This window comes from Rhinolophus sinicus, chromosome 17 (genome assembly GCF_057876585.1).
Source record: "Rhinolophus sinicus isolate RSI-liver-muscle chromosome 17, RSI-T2T, whole genome shotgun sequence".
NCBI classification, from domain to species: domain Eukaryota; kingdom Metazoa; phylum Chordata; class Mammalia; order Chiroptera; family Rhinolophidae; genus Rhinolophus; species Rhinolophus sinicus.
This window is the reverse complement of record NC_142517.1, coordinates 174,977,577-174,999,469: the sequence shown is the minus strand read 5'-3', so window position 1 is coordinate 174,999,469 and position 21,893 is coordinate 174,977,577. Positions and strand designations below refer to the sequence as shown.

The 21,893-nt window shown below is 43.2% G+C and overlaps 1 protein-coding gene across 10 annotated transcripts in view; it reads left to right on the top strand.

The window, feature by feature from the left end:
• NEMP2 (nuclear envelope integral membrane protein 2) overlaps positions 1-21,893 on the top strand; it is a 212,248-nt gene that overhangs the window by 93,621 nt on the left and 96,734 nt on the right. For 4 of the 10 annotated variants that reach the window (XM_088793799.1, XM_074339370.2, XM_074339364.2 and 1 more), the window contains 7 exons: positions 9,252-9,367; positions 13,517-13,739; positions 13,862-13,934; positions 15,016-15,109; positions 15,902-16,016; positions 18,149-18,374; positions 21,486-21,662. In XM_088793799.1, coding sequence (XP_088649925.1) covers positions 9,278-9,367; positions 13,517-13,739; positions 13,862-13,934; positions 15,016-15,109; positions 15,902-16,016; positions 18,149-18,374; positions 21,486-21,662 — 998 coding nt within the window. In that variant the 5' untranslated portion in view covers positions 9,252-9,277. Of the gene's footprint in view, positions 1-8,337; positions 8,460-9,251; positions 9,368-11,846; positions 12,381-13,516; positions 13,740-13,861; positions 13,935-15,015; positions 15,110-15,901; positions 16,017-18,148; positions 18,581-21,485; positions 21,663-21,893 lie in introns of those variants that run through there. The other 6 variants (XR_016019572.1, XR_016019573.1, XR_016019571.1 and 3 more) reach the window with 4 other exon arrangements.

The window sequence follows — 21,893 nt, the reverse complement described above, 5'->3', positions numbered from 1 at the left end:
ATAGGAGGGGCAGGTAGTTGTCTGGCTGACAGGAAGAGAAACTTCAAGGCAAGAATCACCATGGTTTGCAACCAGTGGGTGAGGTTCCTAGAAACCATGTGTTGTCCTGTGAGGAAATTAAGGCCACTGCATTGAATTCCCAGGCTTGAACTATAGCAATAGGGCATTTGAAACCACAGCTTTCAGATTAATCTATGGAAAAGAAAAATCAATACTTGAAGTTGAAATCCTACCTGAATATGCATTAGCATGGGCTAATTTCAGTTTCATTCTCTATGCATGTTCTTAGAGAAATGAAAATCAAGATTTATATACAAGTCATGTTAAAAAAAAAAAAAAAAAAAAGAGAAAACTAGGGTTAGTAGAATAGAGAAGTTACTTTTGTAACTGGTGCTACTTGCTAACTCCTTTGACAATGAATTTACAAAATAATACCCAGAAAAACCCTTTTTCCTTTTGAATTTTCAGGAGTTCAGGTATGTTTGTGTTTTGCTTTTTGTTTTTCCTATTCTTCCCATTCCCTTTCCTTGTCCTAAAAGAAAAGCAGTTATAGGAAAACATGGCAGTCTAATTTCATAAGTCTAATTTCATATTATTCTGTTATAGTTTCACCTATAGATATATTTTTTCCCATATGAGGGCCATGTAAGGTTAAATTATCAGAGGGAACATTGCTGAATTATTTTTATGTTAGAGTTTAAGATCTGCTAATATTCGAGCAGTGTTGGTGCTTTTTAGTTTTAAGATATTCTATACGTAGGTTTAAGTACTATCTGCCCTTTTCTGAAGTATTGACTGAATATTTTTACCTTATGTTTAAACTCTTGAACTTAAATATATTCTTATGCATTTAGGAAAACTAATAAATGACAAAAGAACTACAAAGGAATAGTTTTGAATTTACTAGTTAAAGCAGATGATATGCAGCTGTACCTTTTTAAATACGATGTATAGTCTTAAATTAGATTAATTCAATATTTATAAATTGAGTGGTATTTAAAATGAACTAAGAGATCACTTTGGTTAAGGTAACCCTGACTTGAATCGTTTGGTAATGTAAATAATTGTGCTTTGTCTTAGCAGTTGGGGCACAACTGTCCAGAAATAGACTGTTCTCCAGAAGACAAGTTTATTGAAATGATCAAGAGAGCCTGCCAAGGACAGCAGGGAGTTAAGGAAGGGATGCTTAGAGACGCAGCCTTGATGAGGTAGCCATAGTAAGGATAGCATTCAGGATTGGTCCCAGATACTCCTAAGTGCATGGGAGGTGAGCCAGAGCTGGGATAGCCCACACTTCCAGATCTTTCTACTGATTGGAATCAAATACCTAGGTTATGGGGCACCCTCCAGGTGGAGACATATTTCAGCCCTACGTAGTAGAAGCCGTAGCTCTCCCTAGGCAGCTATTCTCTTTCGAACAAATGAATGATGATTATTGCATTTTTATGACTCCCTAGAAATCCCCCTTTGTTTTCTGGATTGCATTGTAAGGAGATTTTTGATACTGTGATGTATTTGTGTTTACTTACATCTACCACCAGGAAGTTCTGTCCTAGAGGAATGAACCAGCCAAGACTGAGGCCACATGAATAAAATGACACCTGCAAACAGGCATTCAGGTTCACAGCTTCCACTGTCAGGGCGTGAACAGGTGACAGGGTGCAGATAGGCAGTTAAGCTGGCTACATTTTCTACGTCCCACCCTCAGGTGGCGATAGAGGAAGTAGAAACTGAATAATGAAATGTCTCTAGAAGAAGATTGCTGAAGGGAGAGAGGCCTAGGAAACACATAACCTTTATAAATGATCTAAGATAAAAAGGTCTGGTTCTCTCTAGGAAGGCAGTAGGCCAGCTGTGATAACAATCTTGGTTGTCACAAGTCACTGTCTTACGCCTCCTCCAACTAGCCTATGGCTTAAGGTTCACATGAATTCACTTGGAGCTAGGCTTGTGGCTTCTTGTGGCTGTGAGTTTCTAGTTTCTTAGATATTTAGGAATTCTTGCGTGGGTTGATTGACATGCATTCATCTCAGGAAAGAGGTGATAACAATGAGGGCAGCCAGAGGACACGATGAAATGTCGACACCTTGTCTATAATGGCTCATATATTCTATAAATTCTATATCAACTTCATCTCAAAGCCAGTGGCCACTCTGGAGAATTCCAGGGGAGACACTGTTTACAACATGCTTTTACTAGTGTTTCTACAGGTATCAGTCAGGGCAGCCTATCTCTATTCATACTTTCCTTAATCTGGTTGTAGACGAGGTGAAATTCAGAGCCAGTTCTTTTCTTCTAACTGGGAGGTCCCTTACACAGTGTGGGGGCAGAGCCCCAGAAAGTAGTTTCCAGGCTCTCAGCCTCACATAGACAGGTGCTGGCTCAGGTAGTAAATGGCCATCAACTGTGATTGCATGGCCATCAGCTGTGGCTAGTTGGCCGTCAGCTGTAACCAGTGAGCCATTGGCCACTGATATAACTGCTGTGGCTACGCTAGCAGAAGAGAGAGAAGAATGGGGGCTAGCAAGAAGATGGTGGCTGGGCTGGCAAGCGTGGATGGTGGTTTGCGGACAGTGTGGATCCAGCCTCCAGTGAGAGTATAGTGCCGCCAGAGAGAATACAGTGGTATGACTCCCCTACCTATGGCTCCGTGGGTGTTCCTTTTTGGCCTCACCATATCCTGCGTTCTTGTGTGGGGAGCGGGAGCAGAGACCCCGCCGGACGCCCTGCACAACAAATGGCGCAGCGAGCAGGGTCTCCCGCATGACACATAGCATACACTGATGTACCATATATGGGTAAAACAAAAACAAGCTGAATGCCACCTCTTGCTTCTCCCTGCTGTCCTCTATCAGCTGAGGAGAAAAAAGGGTCCCTCTCCCAGGGGGATAGTAAGGGTTACAGCTCTCAACCCAGTTAAGGTAAAGGGGAGGTGTAGCCTGTGAGATCTGTGGGTGGGGTGGCACTGTCACAGGCTGGACGGGGTGGGGTGCCCTGTCCTGTTGGGTTGCTTCAAGGGGAGTGCCAGAGCGCAGCTCCTTTTACAGTGCTGACTGGCACTGGACAGGCTTTTGTAAAGATTGGTCAGGCTTTCATGGGCTTGGTTACACAAGACAAATAAATTTAAGTGCTGGGGATCCTGAGTGTCCCTAACCGTGGAAAGACAAGAGTTAAATTACTAAATACAAATGTAATATGAAGAAAACATAAAACAGAGTGTGGGGGCGGAGCCCCAGAGAGTAGTTTCCAGGCTCTCGGCCTCACATAGAAAGGTGCTGGCTCAGGTAGTAAATGGCCAACTGTGATTGCATGGCCATCAGCTGTGGCTAGTTGGCCGTCAGCTGTAACCAGTGAGCCATTGGCCACAATATAACTGCTGTGGCTATGAAAAAGAGGGAGAGAGAGAAGAATGGGGGCTAGCAAGAAGATGGCGGCTGGGCTGGCAAGTGTGGATGGCGGTTTGCGGACAGTGTGGATCCAGCCTCCAGTGAGAGTATAGTGCCGCCAGAGAGAATACAGTGGTATGACTCCCCTACCTATGGCTCCGTGGGTGTTCCTTTTTGGCCTCACCATGTCCTGCGTTCTTGTATGGGGAGCGGGAGCAGAGACCCTGCAGGCCGCCCTGTGCGACAAATGGTGCAGCGAGCAGGGTCCCCCCCACGACAAATGGCGCAGCGAGCAGGGTATGGTGCCGGCCAAAGCTCTCCGAAGGACGGTGGAGCAGTTTGTGCGTGTGAACACCCAGTCTCAGGAAGACCAGGAGGAGCAGCTGCCGGAGAGCTGGACCCCCGTGGAGGGGTGGGAGGACGTGGATGGTTCTCCCACCAGCACAGGAAAAGCCATGCAGCTGCTGGAGAGATGGAGCCCCGTGGAGAGGTGGAAAGATGTGGACGGTTCCCCAACCAGCACAGGCTGGAGAAAGCGAAGGTCGTTGCAGCCCTGTGGGCCGGGAGGTTCCTGCTTGGGCAGCCCGGATGCAGGACTTGTAGTCCCAGGAGGTAACGCTTGCTGAGTCCTCCGTGGGACATGAGGGTGAGGTCAAGGTCGTCCCTCATCCCCAGGACAGCCCTGGTGAATGACTATGGACTATGGGGAATTGCCTTCCATCCCTAATTTAATGGACCGCTTGACTGTTTGTTTGGGAACTGTTGTTAGTGGAACTGGGGGATATTTGCTTTTGTCTCTTGACTGGCCGCCATTGAGAATATGTAAGCACCTTGATTGTGAGTCACTGTTGTTCCAGCAGGGTACCCCGAGAGGCACAGAGAGAGTGGCAGTGTCTTGAGAGCCCTGGCTGAGTCCAGGAAGTCTGGCTGTGCCCTGAAGATACCCTGGCTGTGCCCAGGAAGTCGGGCTGTTCCCAGAGAGAGTGGCAGTGCCCTGAGAGCCCTGGCTGTGTCCAGGAAGTCTGGCTGTGCCCACAGAGGGTGGCAGTGCCCTGAGAGCCCTGGCTGTGTCCAGGAAGTCTGGCTGTGCCCACAGAGAGTGGTAGTGCCCTGAGAAATCCTAGCTGTGCCCGGGGAAACTAGTGGTACCCTAAGAAGTCCAGGAAGTCTGGCCATGCCCAGGAGTACTGGTGGTGCCCTGAGAAACCCTGGCTGTGTCCGGGAAGACAGGTGGTACCCTAAGAAGTCCAGGAAGTCTGGCTGTGCCCAGGAGTACTGGTGGTGCCCTGAGAAACCCTGGCTGTGTCCGGGAAGACAGGTGGTACCCTAAGAAGTCCAGGAAGTCTGGCCGTGCCCAGAAGCACTGGTGGTGCCCTGAGAAACCCTGGCTGTGCCCAGAGAGCCTGGCTGTGTCCAGGATATTGCATTCACCCCCGGGCTCCTCGCACAGGTCCCCTCGCGGAAGACGCTTGTCGCGTAGATTGTGAGGCGAGAGCCTGTAGGGGTGGAGTGTGGGGGCGGAGCCCCAGAGAGTAGTTTCCAGGCTCTCGGCCTCACATAGAAAGGTGCTGGCTCAGGTAGTAAATGGCCAACTGTGATTGCATGGCCATCAGCTGTGGCTAGTTGGCCGTCAGCTGTAACCAGTGAGCCATTGGCCACAATATAACTGCTGTGGCTATGAAAAAGAGGGAGAGAGAGAAGAATGGGGGCTAGCAAGAAGATGGCGGCTGGGCTGGCAAGTGTGGATGGCGGTTTGCGGACAGTGTGGATCCAGCCTCCAGTGAGAGTATAGTGCCGCCAGAGAGAATATAGTGGTATGACTCCCCTACCTATGGCTCCGTGGGTGTTCCTTTTTGGCCTCACCATGTCCTGCGTTCTTGTATGGGGAGCGGGAGCAGAGACCCTGCAGGCCTCCCCGCACAACAAATGGCGCAGTGAGCAGGGTCCCCCCCACGACACAGAGTAAGAAGAAAGCAGGTGAAAAGGGAGTGTGCCATTTTAGACAGTGGGGTCAGAGAAGGCCTTCCTGAGAAGGTGACTTTTGAGCAAACAAATTATCGGAAGGAACGAGCTCTGCTAAGATCTGGGGAAAGCAGGTTGCAGGTTGAGGAAACAGCAAGTAGGAAAATTTGAGGCAGGGGTGGCGCAGCATCTTGAGGAAAGGAGGGTTGGTGTGGCTGGAGCAGCCAAACAGGGTGTGGGGACAGAGTCCCAGAGAGCAGTTTCCAGGCTCTTGGCCTCATGTGGAAAGGTGCTGGCTTGGGTAGTAGATGGCCATCAGCTGTGACTAGTTGGCCATCAGCTGTTACCAGTTAGCCATTAGCCACTCATATAACTGCCGTGGCTACGCTAGGGTGTTGTTGGTTGGCTGGTTGGCAGAAAAGCGGACGGCAGATTGCGGATCGTGTGGCTCCTACTTCCTGTGTCTCCAGCTCAGCCTCCAGCGAGAATATAGTGGTATGACTCCCCTATTTATGGCTCCGTGGGTGTTCCTTTTTGGCCTCACCATATCCTGCGTTCTTGTGCGGGGAGCGGGACCAGAAACCCTGCAAGACACAGGAAAAGTGGAGGAGAGAATGTTAGAGCTACCTGGGTCCTTGGAAGGGAGGGTGGGTTTTATTATGGGTGCGGTAAGAAGTGACTGGAGGGTTTTGAGGAGGGCAGTGATGCGCTCTGATCGATATTTTTAAAAGATGTACATGCTGACTAGAGAATAGGTTGTGGGGAGAGTTGTGTGCGCAATTCTGGAAGCAGGGAGACCAGCCCGAAGGCCATGATGGTAATCCAATGTGCAAAAGACTGTGGCTTGGACAACAAAGAATCCTTTACTCCTAAATTCAACCTACTGAAGGAAACTGTACTGAAATTGCATCATCTTGCTCTTAAGAGTCACAAATATCAAATGATTTTGGAGACAGTCTTAGGACCAAATGGAAAAAAAAAAACAGTTTGAAGGTAGCATTTGTTTGCAAAGCTCAGGCCCCAAAGAGGATATTCCCTTAGGTCGCTAACAAGTGAGAGGGTAGTTCACCTTTCTTGTGGGAATTGATTCAACCCTTGAAGTAGTGAGCCCAGTAGGAGAGGGGAATGCAGGGGCCCTGGAGGCACCCACAGGAGGGCCCCTAGCCCTGAGCACAGTGTGGTATTAAGAGTAACCCTGATGAGAGAACTGGCTGGAAGTTAAGGGGCTGCTGGGGCCTGTGGACCGGAGACCTCATGCCATTCACCTGCCCCACTGGAATGCACCGCTTTCCAACAATAGGTAGGAATTCCTCTCTTATGAGGGACCCCAGCATGAAGTTCTCAATTCTAGCTGCCTAGTTTAGCCCTGTTCCTGCTCACCTCCCCACAGGAAGCTGGGCGGAGGCAGAACATGGGATGTGGAAGGCGAGTCTGGAGCTGAGGGCTTTTAATGTGCCTGAGTGTGTTCTCATCACAGTTGCTCAGGCTGCTCCAGGGTCTACACTGCCTTCTTGGACATTCCGTTTTGCACAGCCAGCCGCAGCCCCTTGATGTCCGGGTGGTGCCCTCTCCCTGGTGCAGCCCTTGGCCAGGAGTCATTTGCATCTCACATACACCCAGGAATGCACCTCAACATCCGTGGCCTTGTGTGTGGGTTGCACCAGTTCTGCATTCTCCTTTTGGCTCTTGCGTATAAAGAGACCATGCAGGAATGCATTTTTAATTGTTAGTATCCTGTATTTAACAGAAAGCCTCTGAAGCTTCCTTCTCGTGCCTTTTGAAACCTGCCTCTTAACCTGGATTCTTGTATTTGCATCTCACACTCTCAAACTCTGCAAATTTGTTGGTATATTTAAAAACATACGTTTCCTCAAAATGTTAAGAGGAAAGATGAAATGATTTGACAATATCACAGTGGAAGATACTGGCTCCTCGTGTAAATTTCCTGCTTTGGTGACTGTGATCTCCATGCAGTCATTTCAGGAGGCAGTGGACACTCACATTGTCCTTTCTCCAAGTCTGCCTTCACTTTCTTGAGCTCAGTGCTAAGGACGTTTCTAGCCAGGACGGACTTACCTGAGCTTCGTCAGCATTATTCCGAGTGGGTGTAATTGTTGGCAAGTTAATGCTGATTATCCACTCTTCCCCACCTGTGGGGAACAGGTTGTCTGGCTTTGTTTCAGGTTTTTCTGGAGAAACAGCTGACCCCTCTTTAAAGGAATGTGGGGGGGGGGGGAAGGCCTATTTCTCTGTGTGCCCATTAGCAGTCCGTGTTCCTGGTTCCTATTGACAGATGCGGTGATATCCTATCCTGGATCTAGAAGGATTTATGACTTTCATCTCACTTCATTTAAAATTCAAATGCAGCAGCAGAAGAACCCCATTACTTTATCATTTTCTTGTGGCATTTACTACATTTACCATCTATAATAGAGCACCTGTCTCTTTCTGTATATTATGTTGTGTTGTATTGTATTATATGTTAATTATTTATATATGACATATAACACATATTTATACACACATGTATGTATTTTCATCTGCCTCCAGTCAAATTTCCCCTGTACTGCGGACCTCTCCGTCTTCACTTAGCCTCACCAACCTAAACTCAGTCTGTCCAAAAATTGAACTCATCGCCCTCCCCATTTCCTGCCCACCCTTGCTTCTCCAGTATTCCTCATCTGGGTGGAGGGCCTCCCTCCCCATCTCTCACTCACTGGAACCTTCACGTCATCTTGCTGTCCCTCATGTAATGAATCTCTCTGTCTGTTGCTTCCACTTCGTAAGTGCTCTTTAACCTGTTCTTTCTCCCTCCTACTTAGGTGGTTCATTTTTTGCCGAGATTGCTTCAGTAGCCTCCTAGGTGGTTCTTCTGCTGTCAGTCTTCTTCCCGTCAATGTTTCCGATAGCTTCCAGAATGCTCTTTCTAAAAGATGGCTGTGTTCCTGTCATTTCCTTCCTGAACTGGTTATTCTCTCTGTTCCCGCAGATCCATTCTCGGCCCTTCGCTCCCCTGGGCTTGTATCTATGGATTGTATCACCTGGGCTTCTTTGTCCTCTGGCTTCCCATTGGGTTTGCTGCTGTCAGGAGGGCAGGAGAGAGAGGCTAAGGTACCCATAGTCTCACCCCACCATCCCACTGTAGTTCTGGCAGGGATTGCATTCCATTAGGCTACTGTCACCCATCCCCCAGTAGCTCTAGTAACATTCTGTCCCCCCTTTGCCATTGCGGGTCTAGGGGTGTTGAAGGCTTCCTGCTCACATTGGTGCTTTATTGTTAGTGCCTTAACCCCCCTCACAGCTTCATTGAACTCTTTTCAGTTAAACCCTTTTGAGTGGCAACAGTTTCCTGCTGAGGCTTTGATACCTAAAATCCTTCAATGCTCTTCTTTCAGCATGAAGTCCACACTCCTTAGTGTAATAGTAACCACTGCTTAGCTCTCTAGCTGCAGGTGTTGAAATGTCCTCATGTATTCCCTGCACTCCATCCTCAGTGATTGGCTGAACCACTTCCCTAATTTCTCTCATATCCGTAGTTTTGTACATATTTGCCACCCCCACCACATAACTTCTGTGTTGTTGCCTCCAACTTGATTCTTTGGTGCTTCGCTCACATTTCCTCTTTCCTGGGAAGCTGCCCTCAATTCTTATTCTCTACTTCAGGATGGAATATGTGCCTGTTCCTTGTGTTCTTTGTGCATTGACATTGGACTATCATTTGTGGTCTGTCTCCTGCTCAGCTGGGAAGACTGGAGGACTGCTAACTGCCATGCAGAAGAATGTATTGGTCATAGAATATAAAAAATAGTTACCATTATTCCTGTGAATAAAAACAAACAAACAAAAAGATAAGATGCTGGGCAATTAATATTTAGGAAATATATTCTCTTTTCCATTTCTCAGTTTCAAGGTGTAAAGCTTTGAAAGAAATGGATTTAATTAAAACTTCTAAGTCAGACTGTTACTGCTACAATCAAAATTCCCAAATGGAATGGAAATACATATGGTCAACTGTGCAGGTAAGAGCATACTTTCAAATCATGTCTTAGGAACAAGGAATTAAAATGTACTATTTCTAGAATACAAAGTAGCTTTTGTGTGAGTTAGAGCTGTGTATCAGTGTGAAAGCTGACTTGGGATCATACATAGGGGCTCAAAGGGAGGGGTGTTTGGGAGGGGACATTAACTCTGCATGCTCTTCATCAGCCTTTACCAAACCACTCAAATAAATGTACTAAGGGCGTACAGTGTGCTTGCTGTTTAGACACAACTCAAGACAACACCTTCTCACTTAGTTTCCAAAATAATTACTATCCCAAGTCCCTCTATATAGAAATTCTGAAGTAACCTCTGATCCCAGGTATGGCCAAGATAGTAGTTACTCTTGATAGCCTAGTACTTGCCCTCATTCAACATTTAACAAATATTTCTTGAGCACTTACTAAGTGCCAGGAATTATTCTAGGCTCTTAGGATACATTAGTGAACAAAACAGATCCCTGTTCCTGTAATGTTTACACTCTCAGGGGTGAGGGTAGGGTGGGTAAGACATAAATGTGAAAGAAGAAAATTATAAAACTAGTAAGTGCTATGAAAAAAGGAAATGTAGAGTCAGATAACGTGGAATGAGGGAGATGAGGGGCCAATTGCAGTATTGAAAAGAATGGTCAGGGTAGAAGGTGACATTTGAGTAAGATTTCAGTGAAGTGAGTGAGTTACCCAAGAAGGTATCTGGTGAAAGAGTATTCTAGGCTGCGGGAATAGCTAGGACATCATATCAGTAGACACACGATGTTGATTTATACCATTACTGATAATTTATACCCCCTTGGATCACTTCGTAGTTGGTATCTGTCAATTTACAGTTTTATCACTGTAAAATGACTATTTTCACCTCTGTAAGGAATGAATATTTCCAGCAGATAATTTGAGACTGTAGAAATCCTAATCTTCATCAAACTTTTATCCTCTTGTTTTATCATCCATTGATGATGCTCGCGTAAATCAATTATCATCATGATCTTTGTCAAAGTGTGATTTTCCAATTCCATTATTTCTTCTACATTAATTGGCATTCTCCTATAAAGAAGAGTTTTTCCTCCAGTTGATTTATATCCACATGGCCTCATGGATTGCCAGCTCATTCAGTGGACTACAATCCATTATTTTTATTATTTATTTTGATATTCACATTGTCCGGGATTTGGCCAGTAGGAGCCTCTTCAAACTAGCTCCGATGGCCTTTGAACTTGTGCCCATCATTTGGGCACTTCTTTACGTGCTGGCAAACAACATGTTCCAGGCTTAGCTCGTAATTTCTTAGAGCCAGCTCTGGAATCATACATTTTGCCAAGGAGCATTCAGTATTAGTTGTGTTTAGTACTACTGAGATATCATTGTCATATGTGTGTACACACACACACACACACACATACACAACTGCACACATCTCTATTTGTATTTTTTTGAAAACCATGTGTTCTAATCTCCAGTACTACTAGGTTTATTCTAATCTCTTTCCATATTTGTAACTTCCTTCTCTGAAAGTGAGAAACCTGGTTCCCATTATCCTCAATATATTTATTTGCCTAATCCTAGACTATACTGCAAATAATTTCAGAACTGCTAAGCCATACCATAATGAAAAACAAACCTACTAACAGGTTTACAGTATGTTTTATCTTTAGTTCAAGGGTATATAGTCTAAATATTGTGCTCAAATGTTGCTTGGGTTAATTCATTGTCACACATCCCCTTTCAATATGGTTATATTATTTATTTGAAATATATTTGTTTTTATTTGTTTCCATTTCAGGGTTCCCCCACCTATCCTGGTTGATTTTATTATTATTTTTCAGTATGTACAATATTATTATGGCTGGAAAACTGTACAAAAGTATTCTCAGAGACATGTCGCTGCCCCTTATATTCCTCTATCCATTCCTATCAGACCTTTGTAGGTAGTCTTATTAGTTCCTGGTATATCTTTCCGATGTTTCTTTTTGCAAGGTAAGCAGTGATGCATATTTATAAGTAGTACTTAAAGCCAAGTCTAAGGAATGAGTTTAGGTGGAGAAGAGAAGAGAACCAATACTGAGCCTGGGTCAGTCTTATAGGAAGAGGTCAGGAAGAGGAAGGGGCCGCAGAGGAGAGAGAAGGAGCAACAAGTGAAGAAGCTGTCCAGGACGCCCGGGAAAGAAGTGTAACAAGGAGAAGGGAATGATCGGGAATACCGAGTAGTGCTGGTGGATCAGATAAGGTGACTGAGACGGAATTGACCATTCGCTTTAGCAACATGGAGGCCCCTGGTGACGTCAAGCACAGCATGTTGGGAATGAAAGCCTGATTGATGGGGGTTAAAGAGAGAATGGGCGGAGAGGAACCGCAGACGGCGGGTATTGGCTACTTTGAAAAAGAATTTTATTACAATGGGAAGCGAGGGAATGGGGTGATAGCTGGAGGCTGGAGGAGAAAGTGGAGTCAATAGGAGGCTTTTTTTTTTTAATGGGAAAAATATCAGCATATGTGTATACTGACAGAAATGGTCTAGTAGAGTGGGAAGAAGTGCTGGGGGGACGTCTCTGAGTAGGCAAAGGTGGATCGGATCCAGTGCACAAGTCAGGGGCTTGCCTTCAGAATGGAGCATGGAAATCTCAGGCAGAAATTTCCTCCCACAGACCAGAAGCCTGATGGAGGCTTCCTACAGATGCTGATGGGGGGTTAGGGGGATAGGAGCCGGTCAGCATTCTCTTCTGGTTTTTTCCATTTTCAGTGAAGTAGGAAGGATCATGAGCCAAGAGTGAGGAGGGAGAGAAGGTGTTGGGGTATTAACAAAGGAGAAGTTGTGAAATCATTGCAGAAGAGAGTGGAAGAATGACTAGATAGGAATGTGTGATGTGATTGCCTGCAGCTTTCCAATCCCACTTCAGGTTCACAGTTCCGGGTTTGAAGTGAGACCACTGTGTGTTTCTCCAGCACAGTCAGTGACACAAGTGCAATAATGGAGTCGGTGGAGGGTTGGATTTTTTTTCAGGTGAGTGTGACAAAGGAAGAGGGGTGCAAAGGAGTCAAGGGTACATGTAAGAGAATGATTTCTAATGAAGTATCATGGAATTTAGCTGGATAAGAAAGGGCTGAGGACATCAAGAGGGTGAGGAGCAGGGTAAAGATGCTTGATCTGTGGTGGGGTCAAAGGCTTGCTAGGGTTGGGGTGCTAAAGGGGGCACGCTGGCAACATAGGAGGTGGTGGTCAGTCAGTGAGATGCATGAAACGCAAATTGGGAACTTCAGTTTGGGATGGACAAGGTCAAGAGTGTGGCCGTGAGATCGCTTAGCTGAGGTGGGTGGAGGGCAAGAGCTAAGAGGGGAGGATCACAGAAGCGAGAGGCGAGTATCGGAAGGAGTTCGGTGTGTATACTGTGTATGTTGAATCCCCAGGATGTATGACAAGAAGTAGGATTGGAGAGAAAGTAACAGTGAGCCAGGGCCTAACGTCCAAGAGAAATGAAGCGGTAGGTAGACAGACAGTGGGTCATCTCACCTGGTGCCAGAGAGTCAAAGCTAGTGCCCTCACTACCCTTTTCCAAGCTTGCCTTAGTCTTGGACAAAGAAGAGAAATAGAGAGGGTCAGACAAAGGTAGCAGCAGAGTGGTCACTTAATGATAACTGTGCTGTCACAGTCTGCTTGGCACTGTAGCCAGGGCTTTGTTGTGAGACTTGAGTAGGACGTGCGGTTGGGTTCTGGTCCTTCTTCAGGAGGCATGGTGAGGGGAGCCGGAATCACATCTGGTCAGCTGATCCAGAAGAAGGGCGCACTTTTTCTCAGTCACAGTAAAAAATGGTAGAGCTATAAACCCTATTCTCATTACATTTATAACCAGATAGTTGCCACCGATTACTTTCTATCTCATCTGTTTTCACATGGCCCTTGGCCACAGTAACCTGCCAGAAGAGGGAGTTATGTCAACCATAACTCATGGGAACTAACATCCACTTTCAAAAATGTCTGTGCTCCAGGTCTGTCTCTGGCATCAGAACAATACCACGTACATTGGAGTGTGCTTTACTCGACCAGTCTTGGGGTCTCTGTACTCCTCTGCTTATGCTTTTAAGAAGCTTTTAAGAAGTTGTAAACTTGTGTTTATGGAGTTGTTCATTGTTATTTTATAGGTGACAGTGACCAGTTCCAGCCTGCTCAGCGTTGTATATATCACAGAAAGATACAATTGCCAGTATCCAGAAACCGTTCTATCTTTTATCAAATGTGTGATTCATAAATTTTGGACACCAAAGGAGTCTAATGAAATAACCATAATCATCAATCCCTATGGGGAGACGGCGTGCTTCTCTGTGAAGCCGGTCAAGAATTATACAATACGCGTGAATCGGAACAGTAAGTCTGCTTTTGTTATACTTGACTTTCTGGGTTCCGTTTTTCTGGAGTGACGTTTCAGTATGTTGACTTTCCTCTTTATTCACTAACTCTACATTGACACAAATCTTTGTTTTTTCCAGTTGTAGATTTCAAACTCTTCCTTGTGTTTGTGGCAGGCATTTTCCTCTTCTTTTATGCAAAAACCTTGAGTCAGTAAGTATTCATTTTTACTTTCTTAACTTTGTGAATCAGAGCACAGGACATTTTTGATGCTATGCTAAATATTCCCACACTAGTTTGTAGTTCTTGCTTTAGGTTTTGCAAACAATAGGTCTGAAGATCATGCTTTAAAAGCTCTTAAAGCCAGTAAATTATTTGTGTAGTGTATGTAAATATTACAGAGTGCTTTCACATGCGTTATTGTGTATTACATATTAATATACATGATTTTATTTGATTCTCTTACAACCATGTGAGCTCTGTATTACTGTTCTCATTTTATAGATGAGAAAACAACATCTATCATCACATGGCTAGTTCTGGCCCTGGCTGAGATTTATGCTCAGGTTTTCTGATGCCAGATGCCTTCCTCTCTGTATTACATTCAGGCTGCCTCCTAGATTTGTGGCCCTGATACAGCAGGTTGAATTTAACAAATATCTGAAAAACATATTATCCTGATATTTTGTTTCTTATAATTTTGCATGTGAAAAACAAATCTTTCCAATAATATTTTACTTCTACTTCTTAGCTTACTCTTCTTAACATCGTTCATTTTTGAGCTTTTTCTTATGTTTAATGTCATCCATGGTCCTTATAAACTGGATGTTGCTTATATAGCTTGAAGAGTAAAGCTTGGACTCAAAGAAGCTGGGTTGAAAGCCTGAATACTCCAGTTAGCAGATACTAACTTGGGGAAGGTCTTTAACTTCTTGGTGCCTTAGTTGCCTCCCTTGTAAAATTTAGACACAGATAACTGTTTCATAGGGCTGTTGTGAACGCATGTAAAGCTCACAGACAAGTGGCTGCTACATGATAGGTACTCAATAATTATTGATGGATCAGATTCTGAACGGAAGATAACGGAGACATTCTGTTTTGAGTTAGTGGCAAGCTATTTACTATAAATTTCAAAGAGATACTTCATTTTTAAGAGTATAGGATGTAATGGAAGCTGCCATCTGAGTTTTTCTTCTTAGTATTCTTTATGGCTACTGTCGTCAAGTTAAACATGATTTTAATACTGAAAGTGCAACTTGGCTTTTAAATGGCTTTTATCTGCTTGTCTTGACAGAAGCCCTGCTTTTTATTACTCTTCGGGGACTGTGCTAGGTATTCTAATGACATTAGTCTTTTTCCTGCTGCTGGTGAAAAGGTTAATTCCTAAGGTAGGTATACTATGCAAATGAATAAAAAATGGAAATGAGGAATTTTATAAAATTGATCAAATTAATTCACCTTGATTATTACATTTCCTAATTCAAACTATATTTCTACATTGCATAAACTCGCTTTAAAATGTACCGTTTTCTAGAGATTCCATTTTTATTTGTTACTATATGTAGGCTTAAGTATTTAGTCTTGGTGATACTTTGTATTTGAGAGACTTTTATTTTCCAGGTAATGTGTTTTTCTTACGAGTGAAGAGGGGCTGGTTGTATGCTAAGTGAATATTTCTTTTATCTCGGCATAGCTGAGGAATCTCATGATGCTGAACCATCAGAGCTTTGAATAAACAGCATTGCTGCATCGGGGGATTTCTTCGTTATTAATAGTTCCCTGGAACAGAATGCCCTGCTCTTAGTTCATGATAATAATGTTGCAGTTACCCTGGTTAAAGCTTGCTATGCCAGCATTATTTTGAGATAAATTTATTCTTTAGAACAGTGCTTCTCTCCAGCTTTAATGTACATACAGGTCACCTGAGGATCCTGCTGAAATGCAGATTCTGATTCAGGAGTCTCTGGTGAGGCCCGAGACTCTATTCCAGCAAGCTCCCAAGTGATGTCAAAGCTGCTGGCTCATAGACCAGTCTCGCCTTAAGTGAGACTCTAGAGAATATTGAATGGACTTCAGTGCAGTTTGATGTAGAAGTGTCTCGTAAAAAGGCTGTGTTTACTTCTGTTTTTATGACAGTCGATGAACCAAAAACTGTGTCATTTATTTTCTTCCACACGCAGTATAGCACCTTTTGGGCTTTAATGGTTGGTTGTTGGTTTGCTTCAGTTTATGTGGTGTGCCAACTGATGGAAGATCTGAAATGGCTGTGGTATGAAAACAGAATATATATATTAGGTAGGTAAATTTTAAAAAAATACATTCTATTATTGGTAAAGCTGGAAAGTACAACTGGAGGTCTTCTTTTGACATGTTTCTCTCCAGCATCTAAATCATTTTGAACTAAGAAGTGCTGTTAAAAATATTTTATTCCCTCAGCTGGTGATTTTAGTTCACTTGATCTCATTTTGGACTATTTCCCTATGACATCCTTTTTAGTTTTGTATACCAAAGATCGAAAAACTATTTGCCCCTGCTGGCTGCATATGCTTTTGAATTGTGCGTAAGCTCTGACTACATCTAACTTGTAATGAAAAAAATTCTATAAAATGTAGCTCTTTATGTCTTTTTCATGATATATGAGGTCAGACAATTAAGTTCGAGAACTTATCCTAGAAAAAGGGCTACATACCTCATTGCTGAATATCACTCCAGTCACCTTTGAAGTGCTCCCTTTGGGAAGCTATGCACCAACGCCAGCACCTAGTCCACCCTTCAAAGCAATTTTGGAACTCTTTCTGGAATGGCCATCAGAGCTGTCGTAATATTACCCTTAATGTCCTGAATGTCTTCAAAATGTCTTCCTTTCAATATTTCCTTTATCTTTGGGTAAAGAAAGTAGTCATTGGTGGCCAGGTCAGGTGAGTAGGGAGGGTGTTCCAATACAGTTGTTTGTTTACTGGCTAAAAACTCCCTCACAGACAGTGCCGTGTGAGCTGGTGCATTCTCGTGATGCAAGAGCCATGGATTGTTGGCGAAAACTTCAGGTCGCCTAACTTTTTTCACACAGCCTTTTCAGCACTTCGAAATAATAAAATTGGTTAACTGTCCAGTTGGTACAAATTCATAATGAATAATCCCTCTGATATAAAAAAATGTTTAGCAACATCATTGCAACAAGTTCGCGAACTTAGTTGTCAGACCTCGTTTTCAGTATGAAAGATGAGAAATCCTAAATATAAATGGTATTTCATTTTTAAGAGTATAGGAAAACTTGACTTTCAGAAGCAGAGAGGCTACTAAGAAATCACTTGTTCTTCTAATTTCATGTAACCAAAAAACTCCCAACTTTTTCGAATCGTTTTAATTGGAAAATAATGGAGAATGGGAGAACTGATTTTCTTCTAACTTCTAACCCCAAATTTCTCACATAAATTCTTCCACCCAAAACAATAGCAATAAATTTTTTGTTTCACTTTAAGATTTTGTTTTTAGCTCATTTTTCTTTTGATGCTAAAGTATTTTTAAAGAAAATTACCAATATCATGGTAAGTTCCCCTAAGTATTTCAATAAGCATTTCTAAAAAACAAGAGCATTTTCTTGTTTTTAATAGTTATATAACTATTAAAAATTAATAACGTAAAATCATCCGTTACCCGGGCCATGTTTAAATTTCCTAAACGTTCTTGATGGTTGGTTTGTATAAGCTAGGATATAGTGCAGAACCACATTTTGTATCTCTTATGTCCTGTAAGTCTCCTTTAATCTGTAACAGTTCTTTTTCATCACAGTGATATGCTAAAGAGACCAGCTAGTCCCATAGAATGTCCCACTTTTTGGATTACTCTGATTATTCCTTTGTAGTGTAATTTAACTTTTTCTCTCCTCATTTCCTGTAAACTAGAAACTAGATCTTGAGGCTTGCTTAGAGACAAATGAAACGCTTTTGATGGACTACTTAATAGGCGACGTGCACTGCACATTGGATCACAATAGGAGACGCAGAATATCTTATCCTCCCTCCATTAGTAGTCCTGAAACTGAGCACTGGATTATGAGGGTGATAGCCTGATCCCGCCACTGTAAAATGACATTTTCCTTTTGTTACTAGAAAGTAAAAATAAAAGATAGGGTTTGTAGCAGACTGTGACATGCTGAGGCGTATTCCTGACCAAAGCAACTGTGATAATATTTGCTCTCCTAGGACTCTGGACTAAAAAAATAGACATGTGTTATAATAATTTATTATAAAAGTCTGCCTCGTATCTCACATTGAAGGAATAACTAGACTTAAGTGACCTTTTCAGTTTTACTTCATTGGATAAAGAAAACAGAAATGAAAGTTTTCTGCTATGTATGTTCTTAGCTCTAAGTCGAGGCTCTGGCAGGTTTTTCACATAAATTGGTTTCCATTCTTCTGATTTTACAGGCTATGTCTTGATAGTTGGATTTCTCAGCTTTGCTGTTTGTTACAAACATGGGCCTCTTGTTGATGAGAGTAGCGTGAATCTCCTGAGGTGGACACTGCAGCTCCTTTCCCTGCTTTTGATCTATTATGGGGTCGCCATGCCTCAGTTCGCGTATGCAGTTATGGTCCTCATCCTGTTGTCCAGGAGTCTGTACTACCCCATGAAAGCGTTCGGTTATATGAGGCGGTACGTATCTTTTCTTTTTCCTCATAAATTTGACATTTTGAGCTCTGGCTTTATCGTTTTAGGGAATTTTTTTGGACATATCATCTTTAATCTCATAACTAACTGCATTTCATCTGGAGATTTCCTTCTGAGAGGGAGAGGATAGAGACCTTAAGCATCTGTGTAATCTCCATTGCAGTCTTTCAGAGTATACCACCCGTTACTAGGTAATTATAGCTCACCCAGAAGTCACTAAAATCGGTGGCAAAATTACTTGGGTGCTGGGTTGCCTAAAATTTCTACTTTCATTCTACATTTCCTTTCATTAGGGCCAAACACTACTTTAGAAGTATTTGTTAGCTTATGAGATAAGAGTTAGGGAACAGAAATGAATCATAAATGATCGAAAGATATTTATATTTAGGACGGTATTTTCTTTTAGATTTTAAAGTTTAAGCCTTTTGAAAGTGCAGAAAGATGAGGTAACTTCTGTCATCACAGCTTTCTCTTGTCTCTCCTCATTCACTGAGTCTTAACACCTGCTTTCATGTTAGGTACACAGATAAAGGAGATGGTCCCTACCCTTGCGGTGTACTTGTTGAGACACACATACATAATCATGTCTTTAAAATGTTAAAATAGGCCAGCTTAGGGACTATGGCATATAAAGAAAGTTCAGGAAGGTTTCTAATGAATCTTAGTGAATCAAAACAGCCAGATGAATAAATATATAGGAAGGACTTTCCTGACAGAAAGCCCCGTTTTTACCATCGTGAAGCAAGTGAGATGGGCATGAGATGGGTCATAGAGGCATCACTAGGCCGTGCTAAGGAATCTGATCTGATCTAGTATGCGGTGAAGGAGGTAACCATTATGCATTTTAGTCAGTGCCCTCTGACGGCTTCCCAGGCAGGAGTTGTGTGCCCAAATGCTTGGGGCCCTGGCAGGTACTGAGTGATGCCCAGCGGGGAAAGGCAGTGGGGTGATCAAGACTACTATGGGAAATTTCATAATGTAGCTTCATCGAAAAGGGGGCAATTACCACTCAGCTTGAGCTGATTGTTGCCATGTGGAAGTATGGGCCCTGCCTTGCCAGATCTTCTGGTTTTCTAAAAAAGCTGGGAATGTGCATTAGAATGTTAGTTCATATGATTTTTAAATGTTAGCAGCTATTCCGAAACTAAAAATACATTCACTAAGCAAAAATCAAAGCTGAGACCTCATCAGGCAGCGGGATTTGGCCCATCTGTGTTGTGGCAGAGGGTGGATGTAATGCGGAGGCTCTGGGGTAGACCAGTCATCAGACATCACAGTGGTCCAGGCAAGAGAGGATGAGGGCTTGGAGTAAGGCAATGAGACCGAGGCTGGAAGAGGGCGTTGATAAATATTTCTCCTGTAAGCTTGGCTGTGAGGAAGGAGACTGTGGTAACTGGTAGTTATGGATCTGTGACTCCATGTGTGGCCACATCAGGTTAAAAATACACCAGTGACATGACAGAGCCCCTAGGCAGAGCGTGTTGGTTTGGTGAGGCCAAAACACAGCGGGGCCAGGTTGGAGGGGCTGATGCTGGCTGCTTCTCTGCCCTGGCTCAGAGGCAGACAATGACTGGGATTCCCAGAGGTCCCTCTGCCAGGAGGACGCTGACCACTTACCATCCTCTAGGCCTCTGGTCATTTACCAGGCTTGCATCCTGAGGAACCCAGGACACAATTGCTTCCTCTCTCCCCTTAAATATCCGACTGCCCTGCCAAGAGCAAAGTATGTTCTGTCACTTGCACGGTGGTTCATTCATGCACTTGCTGTGCATCCCATTAATATGAACATAACAATCAAAATGTATTATAACTTCAACTTTTTATTTTGCTAGTGAATAAGTCTATGAAGAACCAGGAGATAAAGCAGGAACTGTAGGTTAAATAATATACCAGAGAAATAATACCTTAATTTGTAGAGTACTTTCTAGTTTGCAAAGAGCTGTTTGAGTATATTTTAATAATATATGATAGCTATTTTTTTTATCATACTTATTGAACACTTACTGTGGGCCATTCACTGTATTAAGCATTTACACAAAATATGTCATTTAATCCATATAGTGATCTCACGAGGTAGATATTACTGCTTTTATTTTTTTATATGAGCAAATTGAGGCTCAGAACCATTAAGAAATTGCCCCAGTTTACACAGTGGGTGAACCTCAAAGCTAGGACTGTGCCCCGATCTTCTGCTCAGAGGCCAGGGCTTTTCCTACAGGGCGACCAGGCCAGGTGTTCAGAAAAGAAGGCTATAATGTCAGTGCTTCAGTAATCCAGCGTATCAACCACTAGGCGAGCTTTAAAAGTTAAAAGATTTCTCAGGTCCTAACCTTGAAGAAAATATATGTTTAAGACATCTGCTGGTAATTATGATGCTCATTCAGATTTGGGAATCTTGATTAAATTAAAATTAAACTACCCAACAAAATTTTAAAAATCTTAATAATATAACAAATATATTAAAACTTTATCATCATTACCATTTTCATGAGATTCTTCCCTTTAAGACTTTCCTGGTTGGAAAAAAATTCCAGTCATGAACCCTTCAGCATGTAGCAAAGGAAGAATTATTATAAATTATTGAATATACCTGACCCTTGTACAGTGTTTACTCCCTCTCTCTAGGAGTAGTCAGAATCACCGCCACTAGGTGGAGGCGATAGCCCACCAGTCCTTTTCTGTCTAGAACAAGGGGTGAGTGTCCTGCTGGGTCTCCATAAAAGGACATCTCAAAGGCTTGCTTCTGTTAGTGCCCAGGAAAATCAGCAGGCCAAGCATAAAGAAGCCAGACTTTTAATTTTCTGATTGTGTGATTAGAAATTACCGAGGAAGAAAAATACAACATACCTATTGGAAATTGATCCTCAAATGCCTTAGGACATTATTTAGGATGGTCCAGAAAAGCAGAAATCTTGGGTCCAAATTATGTTCCAAGTACCTCGGTTACAGTAACAACAATAAAAAAAAAGTATAGTGTGATATAAAGGAAATTAATAAGTATTACTATTACTGTCAAAGAAATGTCAAAATCTGAAGGGTTGAATTGAATGATCAGACATGGCCAGGAATCTAGCAACCCAATACCACATGTCTTAGGAAAATGAAGAAATGGTTTACATCAGAAAAGCTGGCCGTTTCGTATCTTACTGAAGATGAATACCGGGAACAAGCTGATGCTGAAACAACCAGTGCTCTGGAGGAACTGCGCCAAGCCTGCCGCAGACCCGACTTCCCGTCGTGGCTGGCCATCTCCAGACTGCAGACTCCAAAAAAGTAAGCCCTGGGCAGCTACTTGGACCACAACTCGGGTTAGAATTATTGGGAAAATACTATAGTGGTTTAGTACAGATATTTCAGATTAAAAACAGACTGCTTCCCTGGATAACAGATGATGTGGAGGCTGTCAGAGGTTCTTCTTCCGTGCTCTGACTTGCACAGTAGAACTGCTAATGTCAGAATAAATACTGATCTGATGTAGGATTTCCAGGTGGGAATTCCCGCCTG